Source organism: Hemiscyllium ocellatum, chromosome 47, assembly GCF_020745735.1.
Source record: "Hemiscyllium ocellatum isolate sHemOce1 chromosome 47, sHemOce1.pat.X.cur, whole genome shotgun sequence".
Taxonomy (NCBI): domain Eukaryota; kingdom Metazoa; phylum Chordata; class Chondrichthyes; order Orectolobiformes; family Hemiscylliidae; genus Hemiscyllium; species Hemiscyllium ocellatum.
Genome location: NC_083447.1, coordinates 12,239,292 through 12,253,752, shown reverse-complemented (window position 1 = coordinate 12,253,752; position 14,461 = coordinate 12,239,292). Strand labels below are relative to the sequence as shown.

General features: G+C 46.8%; 1 protein-coding gene across 3 annotated transcripts in view; it reads left to right on the top strand.

Annotated features, from left to right (window-relative positions):
- The first annotated feature begins 3,771 nt into the window (after window positions 1–3,771).
- LOC132836603 (reticulon-1-A-like) overlaps window positions 3,772–14,461 on the top strand; it is a 22,605-nt gene continuing 11,915 nt past the window's right edge. For all 3 annotated transcript variants that reach the window (XM_060855995.1, XM_060855994.1, XM_060855993.1), the window contains exons 1-3: window positions 3,772–3,891; window positions 7,068–7,275; window positions 11,982–12,120. In XM_060855995.1, coding sequence (XP_060711978.1) covers window positions 3,879–3,891; window positions 7,068–7,275; window positions 11,982–12,120 — 360 coding nt within the window. In that variant the 5' untranslated portion in view covers window positions 3,772–3,878. The remainder of the gene's footprint in view (window positions 3,892–7,067; window positions 7,276–11,981; window positions 12,121–14,461) is intronic.

Below are 14,461 nucleotides of genomic sequence, written 5' to 3'. Positions count from 1 at the left end.
GACCACAGGAGAAGGTTCTGAATAAAAACAGATACAGAGGTGATATGTTAGTCGTTAACTGGCAGGAGTCTGTTAAACAGTGTGGGTGGCTGTGCCGGGGGTTATTATATGCTGCATGCTCTATCAGCCCCATACTGACTCCCAAACTCTAGCAATGCTGAGATGTATCACAATAATTCCTATTTATTGTGGCCTCCTGGTCATTGTGGCTGCTGCAATTCTGCACCAAGTCTAAACTAGAATAAACGCAACAACAACAACATGGGTGGCACGGTGGTTAGCACTGCTGTCTCACAGCGCCAGAGACCCGGGTTCAATTCCCGCCTCAGGTGACTGACTGTGTGAAGTTTGTATGTTCTCCCCGTGTCTGTGTGGGTTTCCTCTGGGTGCTCTGGTTTCCTCCCACAGTCACAAAGATGTGCAGGTTAGGTGAATTGGCCATGCGAAATTGCCCGTAGTGTTAGGTAAGGGGTAAATGTAGGGGTATGGGTGAGTGGCGGGTCGGTGTGGACTTGTTGGGCCGAAGGGCCTGTTTCCACACTGTAAGTAATCTAACAAATAGAGCAGTCCCTGCAACCATGGGAACTGCAGTGTGGTGGAGGTTGCACTGACTTAGAGTCACTTCTGATGACGAGTCACTGGACTCAAAACATGAACTCTGCTTTCTTCCCACAGATGCTGCCAGACCTGCTGAGTTTCTCCAGCAATTTCTGTTTTAGGTTCAGATCATTGTTTTTCTTTTATCTTGTACATTGAGAAATATAAAATGCGACCAGCAGTAGCAGGTGGTGAGAAATGTTGGTGTAGTGATAATCATCATAGAATCCCTACAGTATGGAAGCAGGTCATTCGGCCAATTGAGTCCATACTGACCATCCCTCCCAGATCCACCCCACTACCCTATCCCCGCAACCCTCCATTTCCAGTGGCTAATCCACCTAACCTGCACATCCCTGGAAACTATGGGCAATTCAGCATGGCCAGTTCACCCTAACCTGTACATCTTTGGATTGTGGGAGGAAACTTCATAGACACAGGTCGAATGTGCAAAATCCACGCAAGTAGAGGCTGAAATCGAATCCTGGTCCCCAGCGTTGTGAGGCAGCAGAGCTAATCCAGGTATTAGGAACCCAGATGCTCAGGCTAATGTTCTTGGGATGTAACTTCATATCCCACCATGGCAGCTGATGCATTTTAAATTCAATGTTAAAATCTGGAATTGATAGCAAGTGTTAGTGACCGTGATACTTGTCATAATAAGTCACTAATGCCCTTTAGGGGAGGAAATCTGCTGTGCATACCTCATCTGGTCCTAGATATGAATCCAGCCACACACCCAACAACATTGTTACAGAAATGTGAGGGTGCATCCATGAGGGTCAGTGGTGGGCACAACATCGTGGGCTGAAGGGCCTGCTCTGTGCTGGACTGCTCTATGTAACTGTTAACTGCCCCTGTGAAATGGCCGAGCAAACTACTCAGTTTGAGGGTAATTAAGGATGGGCAGAAAATATTGGCCTTGCCAGTGATGGAAACCTGAATGACGTGGGTGTGGAGGAGACGTTTGCACTAGGAGGGTAGATTAGGACCAGAGGGCACAGCCTCAGAGTGAAGGGAAGACCCTTTAGAATGGAGATGATGAGGAATTTTTACATGCAGAGGAGGGTGAAACTGTGGAACTCATTGCCACAGAAGGCTGTGGAGGCCAGGGTATCTTTAAGACAGAGATAGATTAGATTAGATTAGATTAGATTACTTACAGTGTGGAAACAGGCCCTTCGGCCCAACAAGTCCACACCGACCCGCCGAAGCGCAACCCACCCATACCCCTACATTTACCCCTTACCTAACACTACGGGCAATTTAGCATGGCCAATTCACCTGACCCGCACATCTTTGGACTGTGGGAGGAAACCGGAGCACCCGGAGGAAACCCACGCAGACACGGGGAGAATGTGCAAACTCCACACAGTCAGTCGCCTGAGTCGGGAATTGAACCCGGGTCTCAGGCGCTGTGAGGCAGCAGTGCTAACCACTGTGCCACCGTGCCGCCCACATGGTGGCTAGGTTCTTGATTAGTAATGGGATCATAGGTTACAGGGAGAAGACAGGAGAATGGGGTTGAGAAACAGATCAGCCAGGATGGAATGGGAGAACCGAACTGATGAGCCAAATGACCAAATCCTGCTCCAATACCTTATCGTCTTATGACCGACATCCCATAAAGGAATGAATGTCATGTTTGACAGTTTCTTGTCTATCAGTTTGTTCATTTTCTCTGCAGTGGAAGCAATGTATATATGAACATCGGGTACACAGATACTGAAGTGTTAGCATTGCTTTCTCTCACCAACTTTTACAAGGGAACAGGGAGATGTTCTCCTGGCTGATTATTTTTAAATGCGTCGTTAAAACAGTGAGATACATTGGCAGGCGCCTTTGTACATTCTTTCCATCCACATAGCTGAAACCTCAATACCAAAGTGAAATCAAGCCATTGCGTGAGGCAATGCCTCCAGGGGAGGGAGCGCCCAGTGAAGCCTCCTGCCTACGCCCGACTTATTATTCCTTCCTTGGATTTGGCATTGCCGGGATGTCTGTATCCCTCATTGCCCGTGAACAGAATAGTTTCTTGTGATACCTGCTGAGTCAACAAGATTGTGGATCTGAAGTCACACTGTGTTCCCTTAAAGGGCATTAATGAATCAGGTGGAGCCTTTGCAACAATTGATTTTGGTTTGATGGTGTCCATCCCTGAGACTGGCTCAATTATGGATTTATTAATCGAATTTTAATTCTATCAGCTGTCATGCTTGACATATATTTCCCAGAGGGAAAAAACAGTTTAAAAAGGCAGTAGTATTTAGAAATGTCATACTGGAGCACTGTTCTTAGGCATGTAAGGCAGGGTCAAACCAGTCTGTGTCATTTGTAAGTTTTACTCCTGTTTCCTTCTGGATATCATGGGCATTACCAAACACCACCATTTCTCCGAATTAACGCATCAATCGGTGGGTTTGACATCAGAAATATAAGCAATTTATCTTAGACAGGAATGTAGGGGTCGCAATGAGATCAGCCACGATTATATCGAATGCTTCCTCTTAATTTATGTGTTCGTGTATAGGTCCTTATGTTGAATCCAGTGTTCCCTACAATCTGACACACCAAAGTTACGCCAATGCCGATTGAAATGCCAATGCATTGACGTTCAGTTTTGGGCGGTCACTGCTGCACACAGACCTTGCAGTCCCCCACGCCAGTAAACTAGCCAGAGTGTGGGCTCAATCCCACCTCTTCGTCCGAGCTTTTGGTCACCTGTCCTAATATCACCTTCTAAACCTGTGACCTTGACCTCACAGAAGGCCGAGGGCAGCAGATATATGGGAAGAGCTCTCCCTGCGAATTCCCCTTCAAGGCACACCCCATCCTATCACCATTCCTTCAGCGCCAAAATCTTGGAACCCTGCCCCCTAAAGGCACTGGGGAGGTGTGTGGGGTTCCCTCGACCAAATGGATGCAGTTTATTTTAAGAAGGCAGCTCACTAGAGATGCCCATATCTCATGAATTATTTTTTTAAAATAAATTTGGCTCTGTGTCATTTTTTTGTTTGAAAGTAGGGCTTGCGAAGCACCTTGGGATGTTAATTAGATGCTATATAAAAGTATGTTGTTGTTGTTGGCTGTATTATGAGGCAGCTGAAGCATTGGGGTGAGCCTCGGACCATTGAGAGTTAATCAGTGCCGTGGTGTGTGCTGGGGATCAGACAGACCGAGCACAGATTGCCAGTGGCTGGACCCAGCCGACGGAGCTACACTGTCTCCCTACAGCTTCTCCTGACAACTGGGGGATAAAAGTGAGAGAGAGCAACTCGAGAATGGGTTGGAAAGGTTAGACCGCGCTTTGTCCTCTCGGTTAAACAGAAATGTCTCAGAGAGTGGTGAGCCCGTGGAATCCTTGGCCACTGAAAGTATTTGAGGCTAAAGCATTGAAAGAGGAGTTAGATTTAGGTCTTAGGGCTAAAGGGATCAAAAGGTTTGGTGGGGAAAGCAGGTAGGGGAGACTCAGCTGAATGATCAGGCATGTTCATATTGAATAGTGCAGCCACCTTTAAAGGCCAAATGATCTCTGATTCTATTTTCTATGTTAAGCTGCAGAGTGATGGCGAGAAGGATTGTCTGGCTCTGTGGCAGGTTTGTGGGGCAATGGGGAAGCTATGGCGGGGAGGGGTGATGAGGGGTTTGCTGTTAACGGCTGCTAAATGTCTTTATAAAGTGCAAGAGGTCAGTGCCAGCCCCTGCCCAGAATTGGCTCAACCTCTGACGGGCACCACAGGAGAATCATTTTATTTGAGAGAGCGTATCTCAATGTTAATAAGTTCAGAAATATCTCCTAATAATCTTGTTGAATTTGTTCTTCCCCTTTCTCTCTCCATGCCTGAGGGCCTTACAAAAACCTTTCCTTTCCCCCCCCCCCCCACTTTGCAATTTGATCTGATCGGCTGTCACAGATGGTGTGGAGATCCTCCAGCTGCTCTGTCCTCTCCCCTTCAGTGCTCAGGCTAATCATAGCACCGGGAATGCTCATATTGCCACAGACTGTCCTCCTGGGAGTGGCACATGCTGGGATTTCATGTCGGTGTAGAAACACAGACACTGGAAGTGCTGGGGACTGGCTGCGGAGCTGCGAGCCTGACTAGAATTGCCCTGTGCCTCTCTTTCCTTTCAATTACATTTCCTCATACCATTGCATAAGAAATTGAACCGCTGAGAATTATTACTGGGTGTTGAACATGTTCCAAACACAATATTTTGACTTTCCACGGAAGGTAGAAGAGGTGATGGTCTAGTGGTATTATCGCTAGACTACTAATCTAGAAATGCAGGTGAATTAGATTACTTACAGTGTGGAAACAGGCCCTTCGGCCCAACAAGTCCACACCGACCCACCCAAAGCGCAACCCACCCATACCCCTTACCTAACACTACGGGCAATTTAGCATGGCCAATTCACCTGACCCACACATCTTTGGACTGTGGGAGGAAACCGGAGCACCCGGAGGAAACCCACGCAGACACGGGGAGAATGTGCAAACTCCACACAGTCAGTCGCCTGAGTCGGGAATTGAACCCAGGTCTCAGGCGCTGTGAGACAGCAGTGCTAACCACTGTGTCACCGTGCCGCCCACTACGTTATGGCAGACAGTGGAATTTGAACAAGGGGAGGTGATGGTTAATGGTATCCTCACTGGACTGATATTCCAGAGACCAGATAATGTTCTGGGCAGCTGGGTTCGAATCTCCCCATTGCAAATGGTGGAAGTCTAATGATGACCATGAATCCATTGTCAAATGTCCGAGGGGAAAAAACCCATCTGATTCACTAATGTTGCTGTATGGAAGGAAATCAGCCATCTTGACCTGGTCTGGCCTAACTGTGACTCAGGGACCCATAGGAACGCAGTTGAACCTTAACACTTAAGGTTAGACACCTTTGTTTTCTGCTTTAATTGACTGGTGTACAAGCGCACCTTGATCCTCTTGTATATCACAATACAGAGGAACCTCGATTATCAGAAGGACATGGGCGGGGAGTATTTTGTTCAGTTAATCAAATGCCAGATAACATTGTTAGCCAAGAGTTGGGACCTTGCAATCTTGTTTGGATAATCCGAAAATCGGTTAATCGAATAATCTGTGTATAACTATTTAAACAATACTCTTCATTTCTTCATTTTTCACACTAGAATGTACTTTTCAAAGGAAAACCGTTCCCTGCCTGCAACTATTTGAGTGATCCCCTCCATCAGGAGGTCTGGTCACCACCTCTTTGAGAAATAAATCCCATCAGAAATTGGGTGGAGAATGAGGCCTGTGTTTTTATCAGCTCCCAATTGTGAGACCACCAGGAAAACAAAAGCAGGCCCATTAATAGCATTTGAGTCTGCAACCCCAGTATCCTCAGCTCTGGATTACAAATCCAGGGACATTCACACTAAGCCACCATCACCCCTTGAGAGGGGTGCTATCACTTAATGCAGTGCCAACTCTTCCATGTTGACCAGGTCCCCCAGACTAAACTAGTCCATACTAATGGACCACATCTGAATGGAGGCTTAACTGTGAAGGCCTCATGATAATCTTGCCAAAGTTTGCTGTCCTGGTCAGACTTCCAAATCACCACATAAATGTTTGTTATGGCTCAGGAGGCCATTCAACCTATCATACCTGCAATGGTCCTGTGACCTAGTGCCACTCTGTCCCTTTCCCCCATATCCCTGCACATCATTTCTAACCAAGTAACTATCCAAAAGCCTCTTGAAAGCCCTTTACCACATTTCCAGGCAATGCATTTCAGACCCAAAGTACTTGCTGGTTGGGAAAGATTTTTCCCCCACGTCACCCTTGTTACATTTCCCCACGTCACTTTACACCCATGACGTCTTATTCTTGTTCCCTTTAAGAACGGGGTCAGCTTCTCTTTATCTACGCTATCTAGCCCACTCATGATTTTGATAATCTCAATCAAGGGGTGGCACAGTGGTTAGCACTGCTGCCTCACAGCACCAGGGTCCCAGGTTCAATTCCAGCCTCTGGCGACTGTCTGTGTGGAGTTTGCACATTCTCCCGAGTCTGTGTGGGTTTCCCCCCGGGTGCTCCAGTTTCCCCCCCACAGTCCAAAGATGTGCAGGGGCCATGCTAAATTGCCAGTAGTGTTAGGTGAAGGGATAAATGTAGGGGAATGGGTCTGGCTGGGTTATTCTTTGAAGGGTCGGTGTGGACTTGTTGGGCTGAAGGGCCTATTTCCACACTGCAGGGAATCTAATCTAAAAAAAAATCTCCTCTCAGTCTCTCCTGTTAGAACAGTGTCATCAGACTCTGATTCATGAATCCAATATGGCGTGACAACTCTGCCAGGGCTCCCTGTACACGGCTTGATTTGGACATTAACTCAGGCACAGTTTGATTATTTTCAGAAAAGCCTTTGAGTGACTGCATTGATAAAGCACCGGTTTGGTGAATTCGCCCCCTCAAGCCCTTACTGTTTCTCTCTTCTTTTCCCACAGTGACTGACCTTCTGTACTGGGAGGATGTCAAGAAGACTGGTACCGTGTTTGGTGCCATCATCCTCATCCTGTTCTCCCTCACCCAGTTCAGCGGTATCAGCGTGCTGGCATACCTGACACTGTCTATCCTCTCTGTCACCATCAGCCTCCGCCTTTACACATCCACTCTTCATCTCATCTACAAAACCCAGGAGGTCCACCCGTTCCAGTAAGTGCCAAACGACACCCACAGTTTTTGATGTTGTATGGTCTCGCATTGGCTGTCCGTTTCCTAGTCGCCCCTTAAGAAGGTGGTGGGTGAGCTGCTGCAGTCCAGGTGCTGTGGGTAGGCCCTCAACACTGTTAGGGAGTGAGTTCCAGGATTTTGACCCGGTGACAAGTCAGGATGGTGAGTGGCTTGAAGGGGAATTTGCAGGGAGTGGTGTTCCCTTGTATCTGGGCGGTAAAGGTCAGAAGGTGCTGTTGAAGGCCACAGAAGGCCATTCAGCCCCTTGAACCTGTCCGTCATTCAGTTATTTGGAGCTGTTCTCTATTTAAGAACATGTGAGATAAAAACAGTCAAAGGCCATTCAGCCCATCAAGCCTTCCTGCCATTCCACCAGATCATGCTGATTTGCTCCAGATCTCAAACTGCCTGGTGTTTCAAAAATCTATATGCTTCCTCTTTAAGTACTGTCAGTGATCCAGTCCCTGGGGGTAGAGAACTCCAAACACTCACTACCCTCTGACAGAAGGAAATCCCTTGCATCTCAGTTTAAATGAGCAATCCTTTATCCTGTGATTATAACCCTGGTTTTAGATCCGCCACTAGTGGATACATATTCTCAACATCGACCTTGCTGAGTCCTCTCAAAATCTTGTATGTCTCCAATAAGATCACTCCTCGTGTTTTTAAGCTGTAATGAGTAAAGGCCTAACCTGTTTAGCCATTGTTGATAAGTCATCACCCAGTGAGTTTTAAACTGCATCCAATATCAGTATATTCTCTTTTTAAATAAAGGGATTAAAGTCTCACACAGAACTCCAGGGGACGTGTAAAGGATTGCTTCCTGCAGAGTTGTCGACTGAGTGGCATTATCGCTGGAATGTTAATTCAGATAACATTCTGGGGATCTGGGTTCAAATCCCAACATGACTGATGGTTTCAAATTCGGTTAATGTCTGGAATTAAGAGTCTAACGATGACTATGAATCCATTGCTGTTTGTTGGAAAAACCCATCTGATACACTAATGTTCTTTAGGGATGGAAACTGCCATTCTTACCTGGTCTGGTCAATGTGGTTGACTCTTAACTGCTTCCCCCCCACCACGGGCAATTAGGGATGGGCAATAAATACTGACCTAACCAGCAACACCCTAATCCTGTGAATGAATAAAAAAAGCTCACCCTGTGCCTAGTTTAAGGTTTATACCCCTTTGATCCCCAGTGCCGGAAGAAATAGTTTCTCAAATTATCTTTTTAAAACTGTTAATCATCTTGATTGCCTCTGTCAGATCAGCGAGTAAAAAGTGAGGTCTGCAGATGCTGGAGATCAGAGCTGAAAATGTGTTGCTGGTTAAAGCGCAGCAGGTCAGGCAGCATCCAAGGAGCAGGAAATTCCTGATGAAGGGCTTTTGCCCGAAACGTCGAATTTCCTGTTCCTTGGATGCTGCCTGACCTGCTGCGCTTTAACCAGCAACACATTTTCAGCTCTGTCAGATCAGCCTTTCATAGAGCCATACAGCATGGAAACAGACCCTTCGGTCCATCCAGTTCATACCAAATATAATCCCAAACTAAACTGGTCCCGCGTACCTGCTCCTCTCCCATATCTTTCCTATTGACATACTTATTCAAATGTGTTTTAAACACTGTAATTGTACCTGCTTCCACCACTTCCCCAGGACGTTAGTTGCACATGCAAACCACCCTCTGTTTAAGCAAATTGCCCCTCATGTCTTTTAAATCTCTCTCCTCTCACCTGAAAAATGTGCCCCCTGGTCTTGAAGCCCCCCTACCCCATGCTATGTAAAAGACACTCATCCTCAATACTCCAGCAGAATCCATGCCTAATCTGTGCAAACAAATCTCGTAATTCATTCCCTTTACTCCCAGCATCATTCCACCTATTACTTTTGAGTGACAGACTTCACAAAGATTAATTAGCCCTTCAACCCTTGAAAAGCTTATCAGTAAGCTTTTAATATTTGTCCAAGTGTTTTGCTTGCTTTATATGATGTTAATTTTGAATTTTTGAACCCGGATTATGTTGGGGAGGGGGCTGTGATCTTTTCTTTTGCTGCCCTTGAGTCCTTGGCTCCCATTTTGTTCCACACACACTGGGAGCCTCTAGTCCTTTTACTCAAAAAGGCTGTTCTCCAAGTTCAGGCCACAGCATCTGCTGGCTATTTGACCCTGGAAGCAGCACCGCCCAGTACAGCAAATGGAGCACCGACTGGTATTGGTGCTGGAATCTACATGTCTGTCAACGTCAGTACTGCACACGTGGCTGGTCATGATGAAACAGAGCAGGTAACATAATCTTTCTCAATATCCCACCGTAGTGGTAGATACCTTTTTTTATTCACTCGTGGGATGGGGTGTCACTGGCTGGGCCCAGTATTTATTGCCTGTCCCTAGTTGCCCCTTGAGAAGGTGTTGGTGTGCTGTTGGATGGCTGCAGTCCACATGCTGTAGGGACACCCATTATGCCAGAATAGTTTCTCCCCAAACCATCATTTCCCACTTTCCCCTCCAACCCATTGCCCCCATACTCACCAGTAAATCCCTCCCTTCTCTCTTCTTATTCTCTACTTTCATTTTGCTTTTGCTTTGTTCACTTCTCCACGATTCACCTCATTTGATAGATTCATAGAATCAGATGGCACCACTCATCCATGGCAACCAGATATTCTAAATTAATCCAGTCCCATTTGCCAGTATTTGATCCATATCCCTCTAAACCCTTCCTATTCATATACCCATCGAAATGCCTTTTAAATGTTGTAATTGTACCAGCCTCCACCACTTCCTCTGGCACCTCATTCCATACACATACCACCCTCTGTGTGAAAAAGTTGCCCCTTAGGTCTCTTTTATATCTTCCCCCTCTCACCCTAAACCTACGTCCTCTCGTTCTGGATTCCCCCAGCCCAGGGAAAAGATCTTCTCTGTTTATCCTATCTGTGCTGCTCATGATTTTATAGATTTATAGAATTAGATAGCACCACTCATCCTTGCTGACCAGATATCCTAAATTAATCCAGTCCCATTTGCCCATATCCCTCTAAACCCTTCCTATTCATGTCCCCATCCAGATGCCTTTTAAATGTTGTTATTGTACCAGCCTCCACCACTTCCTCTGGCAGCTCATTCCATACACGCACCACCCTCTGCATGAGTAAGTTACGTCTCAGGTCCTTTTTAAACTTTTTCTCCCCTTGTCGGCTGTCCGGATGAATCTCCATTGAATGCTTCCAGCCCAGTGTTCCAATGGTCTGGCCTGGTGTTCTCATTGAGGTAGTGTTGGGCTTGTCCCTGTGGTGTTTTCTTCAGCTGATGCTTCCTGCCCAGCGTTCCGAAGGCCCGGCGTGGCATCTGTGTCCAAGAGTGGTGGTTTTGGCAGCAATTTCTCTCGGCAGTTTCAATCGGGCCGGTATTCCAGCTTCCCGGTATTTCAGTTTGGTCCCAACTGTGTGTATCGTCTCTTGATCAGCTTCGTCTGAGACCAGGAGCCGTTAAATGGACATTGATGAACTTTTATCTTAATTTACTTTATTGTTACTTATGAAAATACTAACGACTTCTGTCATTAATACAGGCGCCATGGTTGGGCAACTTATAACACAACTCATTGCATTTTTCTTGTAAAAGTACACATGACAATAAATTCTAGATCTAAACCTATGCTCTCTAGTTTTATACTCCCCTACCTGGGGAAATAGTCCTTAGCTATTCACTCTATCCATGCCCCTAATAATTTTATAAACCCCTATAAGGCCCCAGCCTATTCAGCCTCACCCAATAGCTCAAACCCTACGGCCTGGCAACATCCTTCTAAATTTTTCACCCCTCTACTCCCACTTCCTGCTCTCCTTCTCCTCACTTCCACTCTCTGTCCAAGTCTCACTCTCTTCCCTCACTCACTTCTCTCAAGTTTAACAACACCCTACCTCCTCCACTAGGGAGGCCATTATTCTAAAAGTGGCCTAATCAATGTCCTATACAGCTGTAACATGACATCCCAGCTCCTATATTCAATGCACTGGCCAATGAAGGAGAGTGTGCCAAATGCCTTCTTAACCACCCTGTCTACCTGCGATTCCACTCTCAAGGAACTGTGCTCCTGAACCCCTAGGTCTCTTTGTTCAATAACACTCCCCAGGACCCTTCCATTAACTGTATCTCCCATCACAACACATCTCCCCACTTTTCCTCCATGTTCTTCCTGTCTCTCCCTCTATCCTCAGTTATTCTGTCTTTCCTCACTATCTGATCGAAAGTGAGGATTGCAGGTGCTGGAGATCCGCGTCGAGAGAGAGTGGGGCTGGAAAAGCACAGCAGGTCAGGCAGCATCCGAGGAGCTGGAGAATCGACGTTTCGGGCATAAGCCACTCCTGATGAAGGCCCGAAACATCGATTCTCCTGCTCCTCAGATGTTGCCTGACCTGCTGTGCTTTTCCAGCACCACACTCTTTCCCCATTCTCCCTCTATCTATCTTGTCTCTCTTGCTCTCCTCCCTATTCCTCTCTCCATCCTTGTTTACTATCTCCTTCCCCCTTTCCTGCCCCTCTCTCCAGTATCGCTCACTCTGTCTCACTCCCCCTTGCTGCCTCACCCCTCTACTCCCACTTCCCGCTCTCCTTCTCCTCACCTCCACTCTCTGTCCAAGTCGCTCTCTTCCCTCACTCACTCCTCTCTTTCCGTTAACAGGGTCTATCTTGATTTGGACATTACTCTGTCCCAGGAACAGTTGCGGAAGTATTTGGAAGTGACGGTGCTTTATGTGACCAGTGCCATTTCACACCTTCGTCGGTTGTTCCTGGTTGGAGACCTACTGGACTCACTGAAGGTGAGGATCGGGGGTGGGGGGGGGCAAAGGTCAGCAAGGGGTTGAAAGGGTAAAATCACACTGTGAGGTGCGGCTGAGTGCAACGTTGAACAAAAAAACTGCTGATAACTGGTCAATGAAGTTGAGTTTCATTAAGCTGATTTAGGTAAAGAGTTACATTGATAATATGTTCAATAAAGAGTCATATTGGAATGCTTATAATCTGGAACCCAGTCAGTGTTTTCAGCATCATGTCACAAAAATAAGATTGATTTAAAATCGGCTTCTTCTGGGTGATCACTGTTCAATTTGAACTTTTTTTTAAAAAAAACTATTTATCAGTGAGTGACAGTGGGATATAGCCCTGGTGAGGATAGATCACTCAGGCATAAAATGAGGTACGGGTCTGTCGCTGTCTAATGGTGTGATATAGCTCTGAATCAGGCAGGTTTGTCACTGTGTAACACTGGAGCAGAGTACTGGTGGGGACAGGACTGTCACTGCATAACTGTAGGGTTACAGCACTGAAGGGGACAAACTGTCATTATAGGTGACAACGGAACAGTATTGGCAGGCAAGCCTTCACTGTATAATATTGGGGTACAGTACTCATGTGGATAAGTCTGCCACTGCATAACACCAGGGTACAGTATTGGTGTAGACAGGTCTGTCTCTGTATAATACTGGGGTACTAAACTGGTGGGATAGGTATGGCCCTGTCTAATACTGGGGTGCATTACAAGTGGGGACAGGTGTGTTTCTGCATAACATTGGGGTACAATGAAGGTGGGACAGTTCTGTCACTGTTTAATACTGGGGTACAGTACTGGTGTGGACTGGCCTGTCACTGTTTAACACTGGGGTAAAGTACTGGTGTGCTGAAAATGTGTTGCTGGTTAAAGCACAGCAGGTCAGGCAGCATCCAAGGAACAGGAAATTCGACGTTTCGGGCACAAGCCCTTCATCAGGAATCGGGCTTGTGCCCGAAACGTCGAATTTCCTGTTCCTTGGATGCTGCCTGACCTGCTGTGCTTTAACCAGCAACACATTTTCAGCTCTGCTCTCCAGCATCTGCAGACCACATTTTTTACTTAAAGTACTGGTGTGGACTGGTCTGTCACTGTATAACACTGGGGCACAGTACTGGTGGGGACAGGTCTGTCACTATCTTAAACTGGGATACTGTACTGGTATGGAGTGATCTGTCACTGTATAACACTGGGGTAACGTACTGGTGTGGACCGGTCTGTCACTGTATAACACTGCGGCACAGTACTGGTGGGGACATGTCTGTCTCTGTATAACACTGGGATACAGTACTGGTGGGGACAGGTCTGTCACTGTATAACATTGGGATACAGTACTGGAGGGGACAGGTCTGTCACTGTATAACACTGAGGTACAGTACTGGTGGGGACAGGTCTGTCACTGTATAACACTGGGGTACAGTACTTGGAGGGGACAGGTCTGTTGTTGTATAACACTGGGGTATAGTACTGGGTGGGGACAGGTCTGTCACTGTATAACACTGGGGCGCAGTACTGGTGGGGACAGGTCTGTCACTGTCTTAAACTGGGATACTGTACTGGTATGGAGTGATCTGTCACTGTATAACACTGGGGTACAGTACTGGAGGGGACAGGTCTGTCATTGTATAACACTGGGGTACAGTACTGGGTGGGGACAGGTCTGTCTCTGTATAACACTGCGGCACAGTACTGGTATTGTCAGGTCTGTCACTGTATAACACAGGGCACAATACTGGAGGGGACAGGTCTGTCAGTGTATTACAATGAGGTATAGGACTGGTGGGGACAGGTCTGTCACTGTATAACACAGAGTTACAGGACCGATGGTGACAGGTCTGTCACTGTATAACACTGGGGTACAGTACTGGTGGGGACAGGTCTGTCACTATATAATACTGGGGTACAGTATTGGTGGGGACGGGTCTGTCAATGTATTATAGTGAGGTATAGTACTAGAGGGGACAGGTCTGTCAGTGTATTACAGTGAGGTATAGTATTGGTGGGGACAAGTCTGTCATTGTATAACACTGGGGTACAGTACTGGTGGGGACGGGTCTGTCAATGTATTATAGTGAGGTATAGTACTGGAGGGGACAGGTCTGTCAGTGTATTACAGTGAGGTATAGTACTGGTGGGGACAGGCCTGTCACTGTATAACACTGGGGTACAGTAATGGTGTGGATAGGACTGTCTCTGTATAAGGACAAAGTGAGGACTGCAGCATCCAAGGAGCAGGAGAATCGACGTTTCGGGCATAAGCCCTTCTTCAGGAAGCCATTCCTGAAGAAGAGCTCATGCCCAAAACGTCGATTCTCCTGCTCCTTGGATGCTGC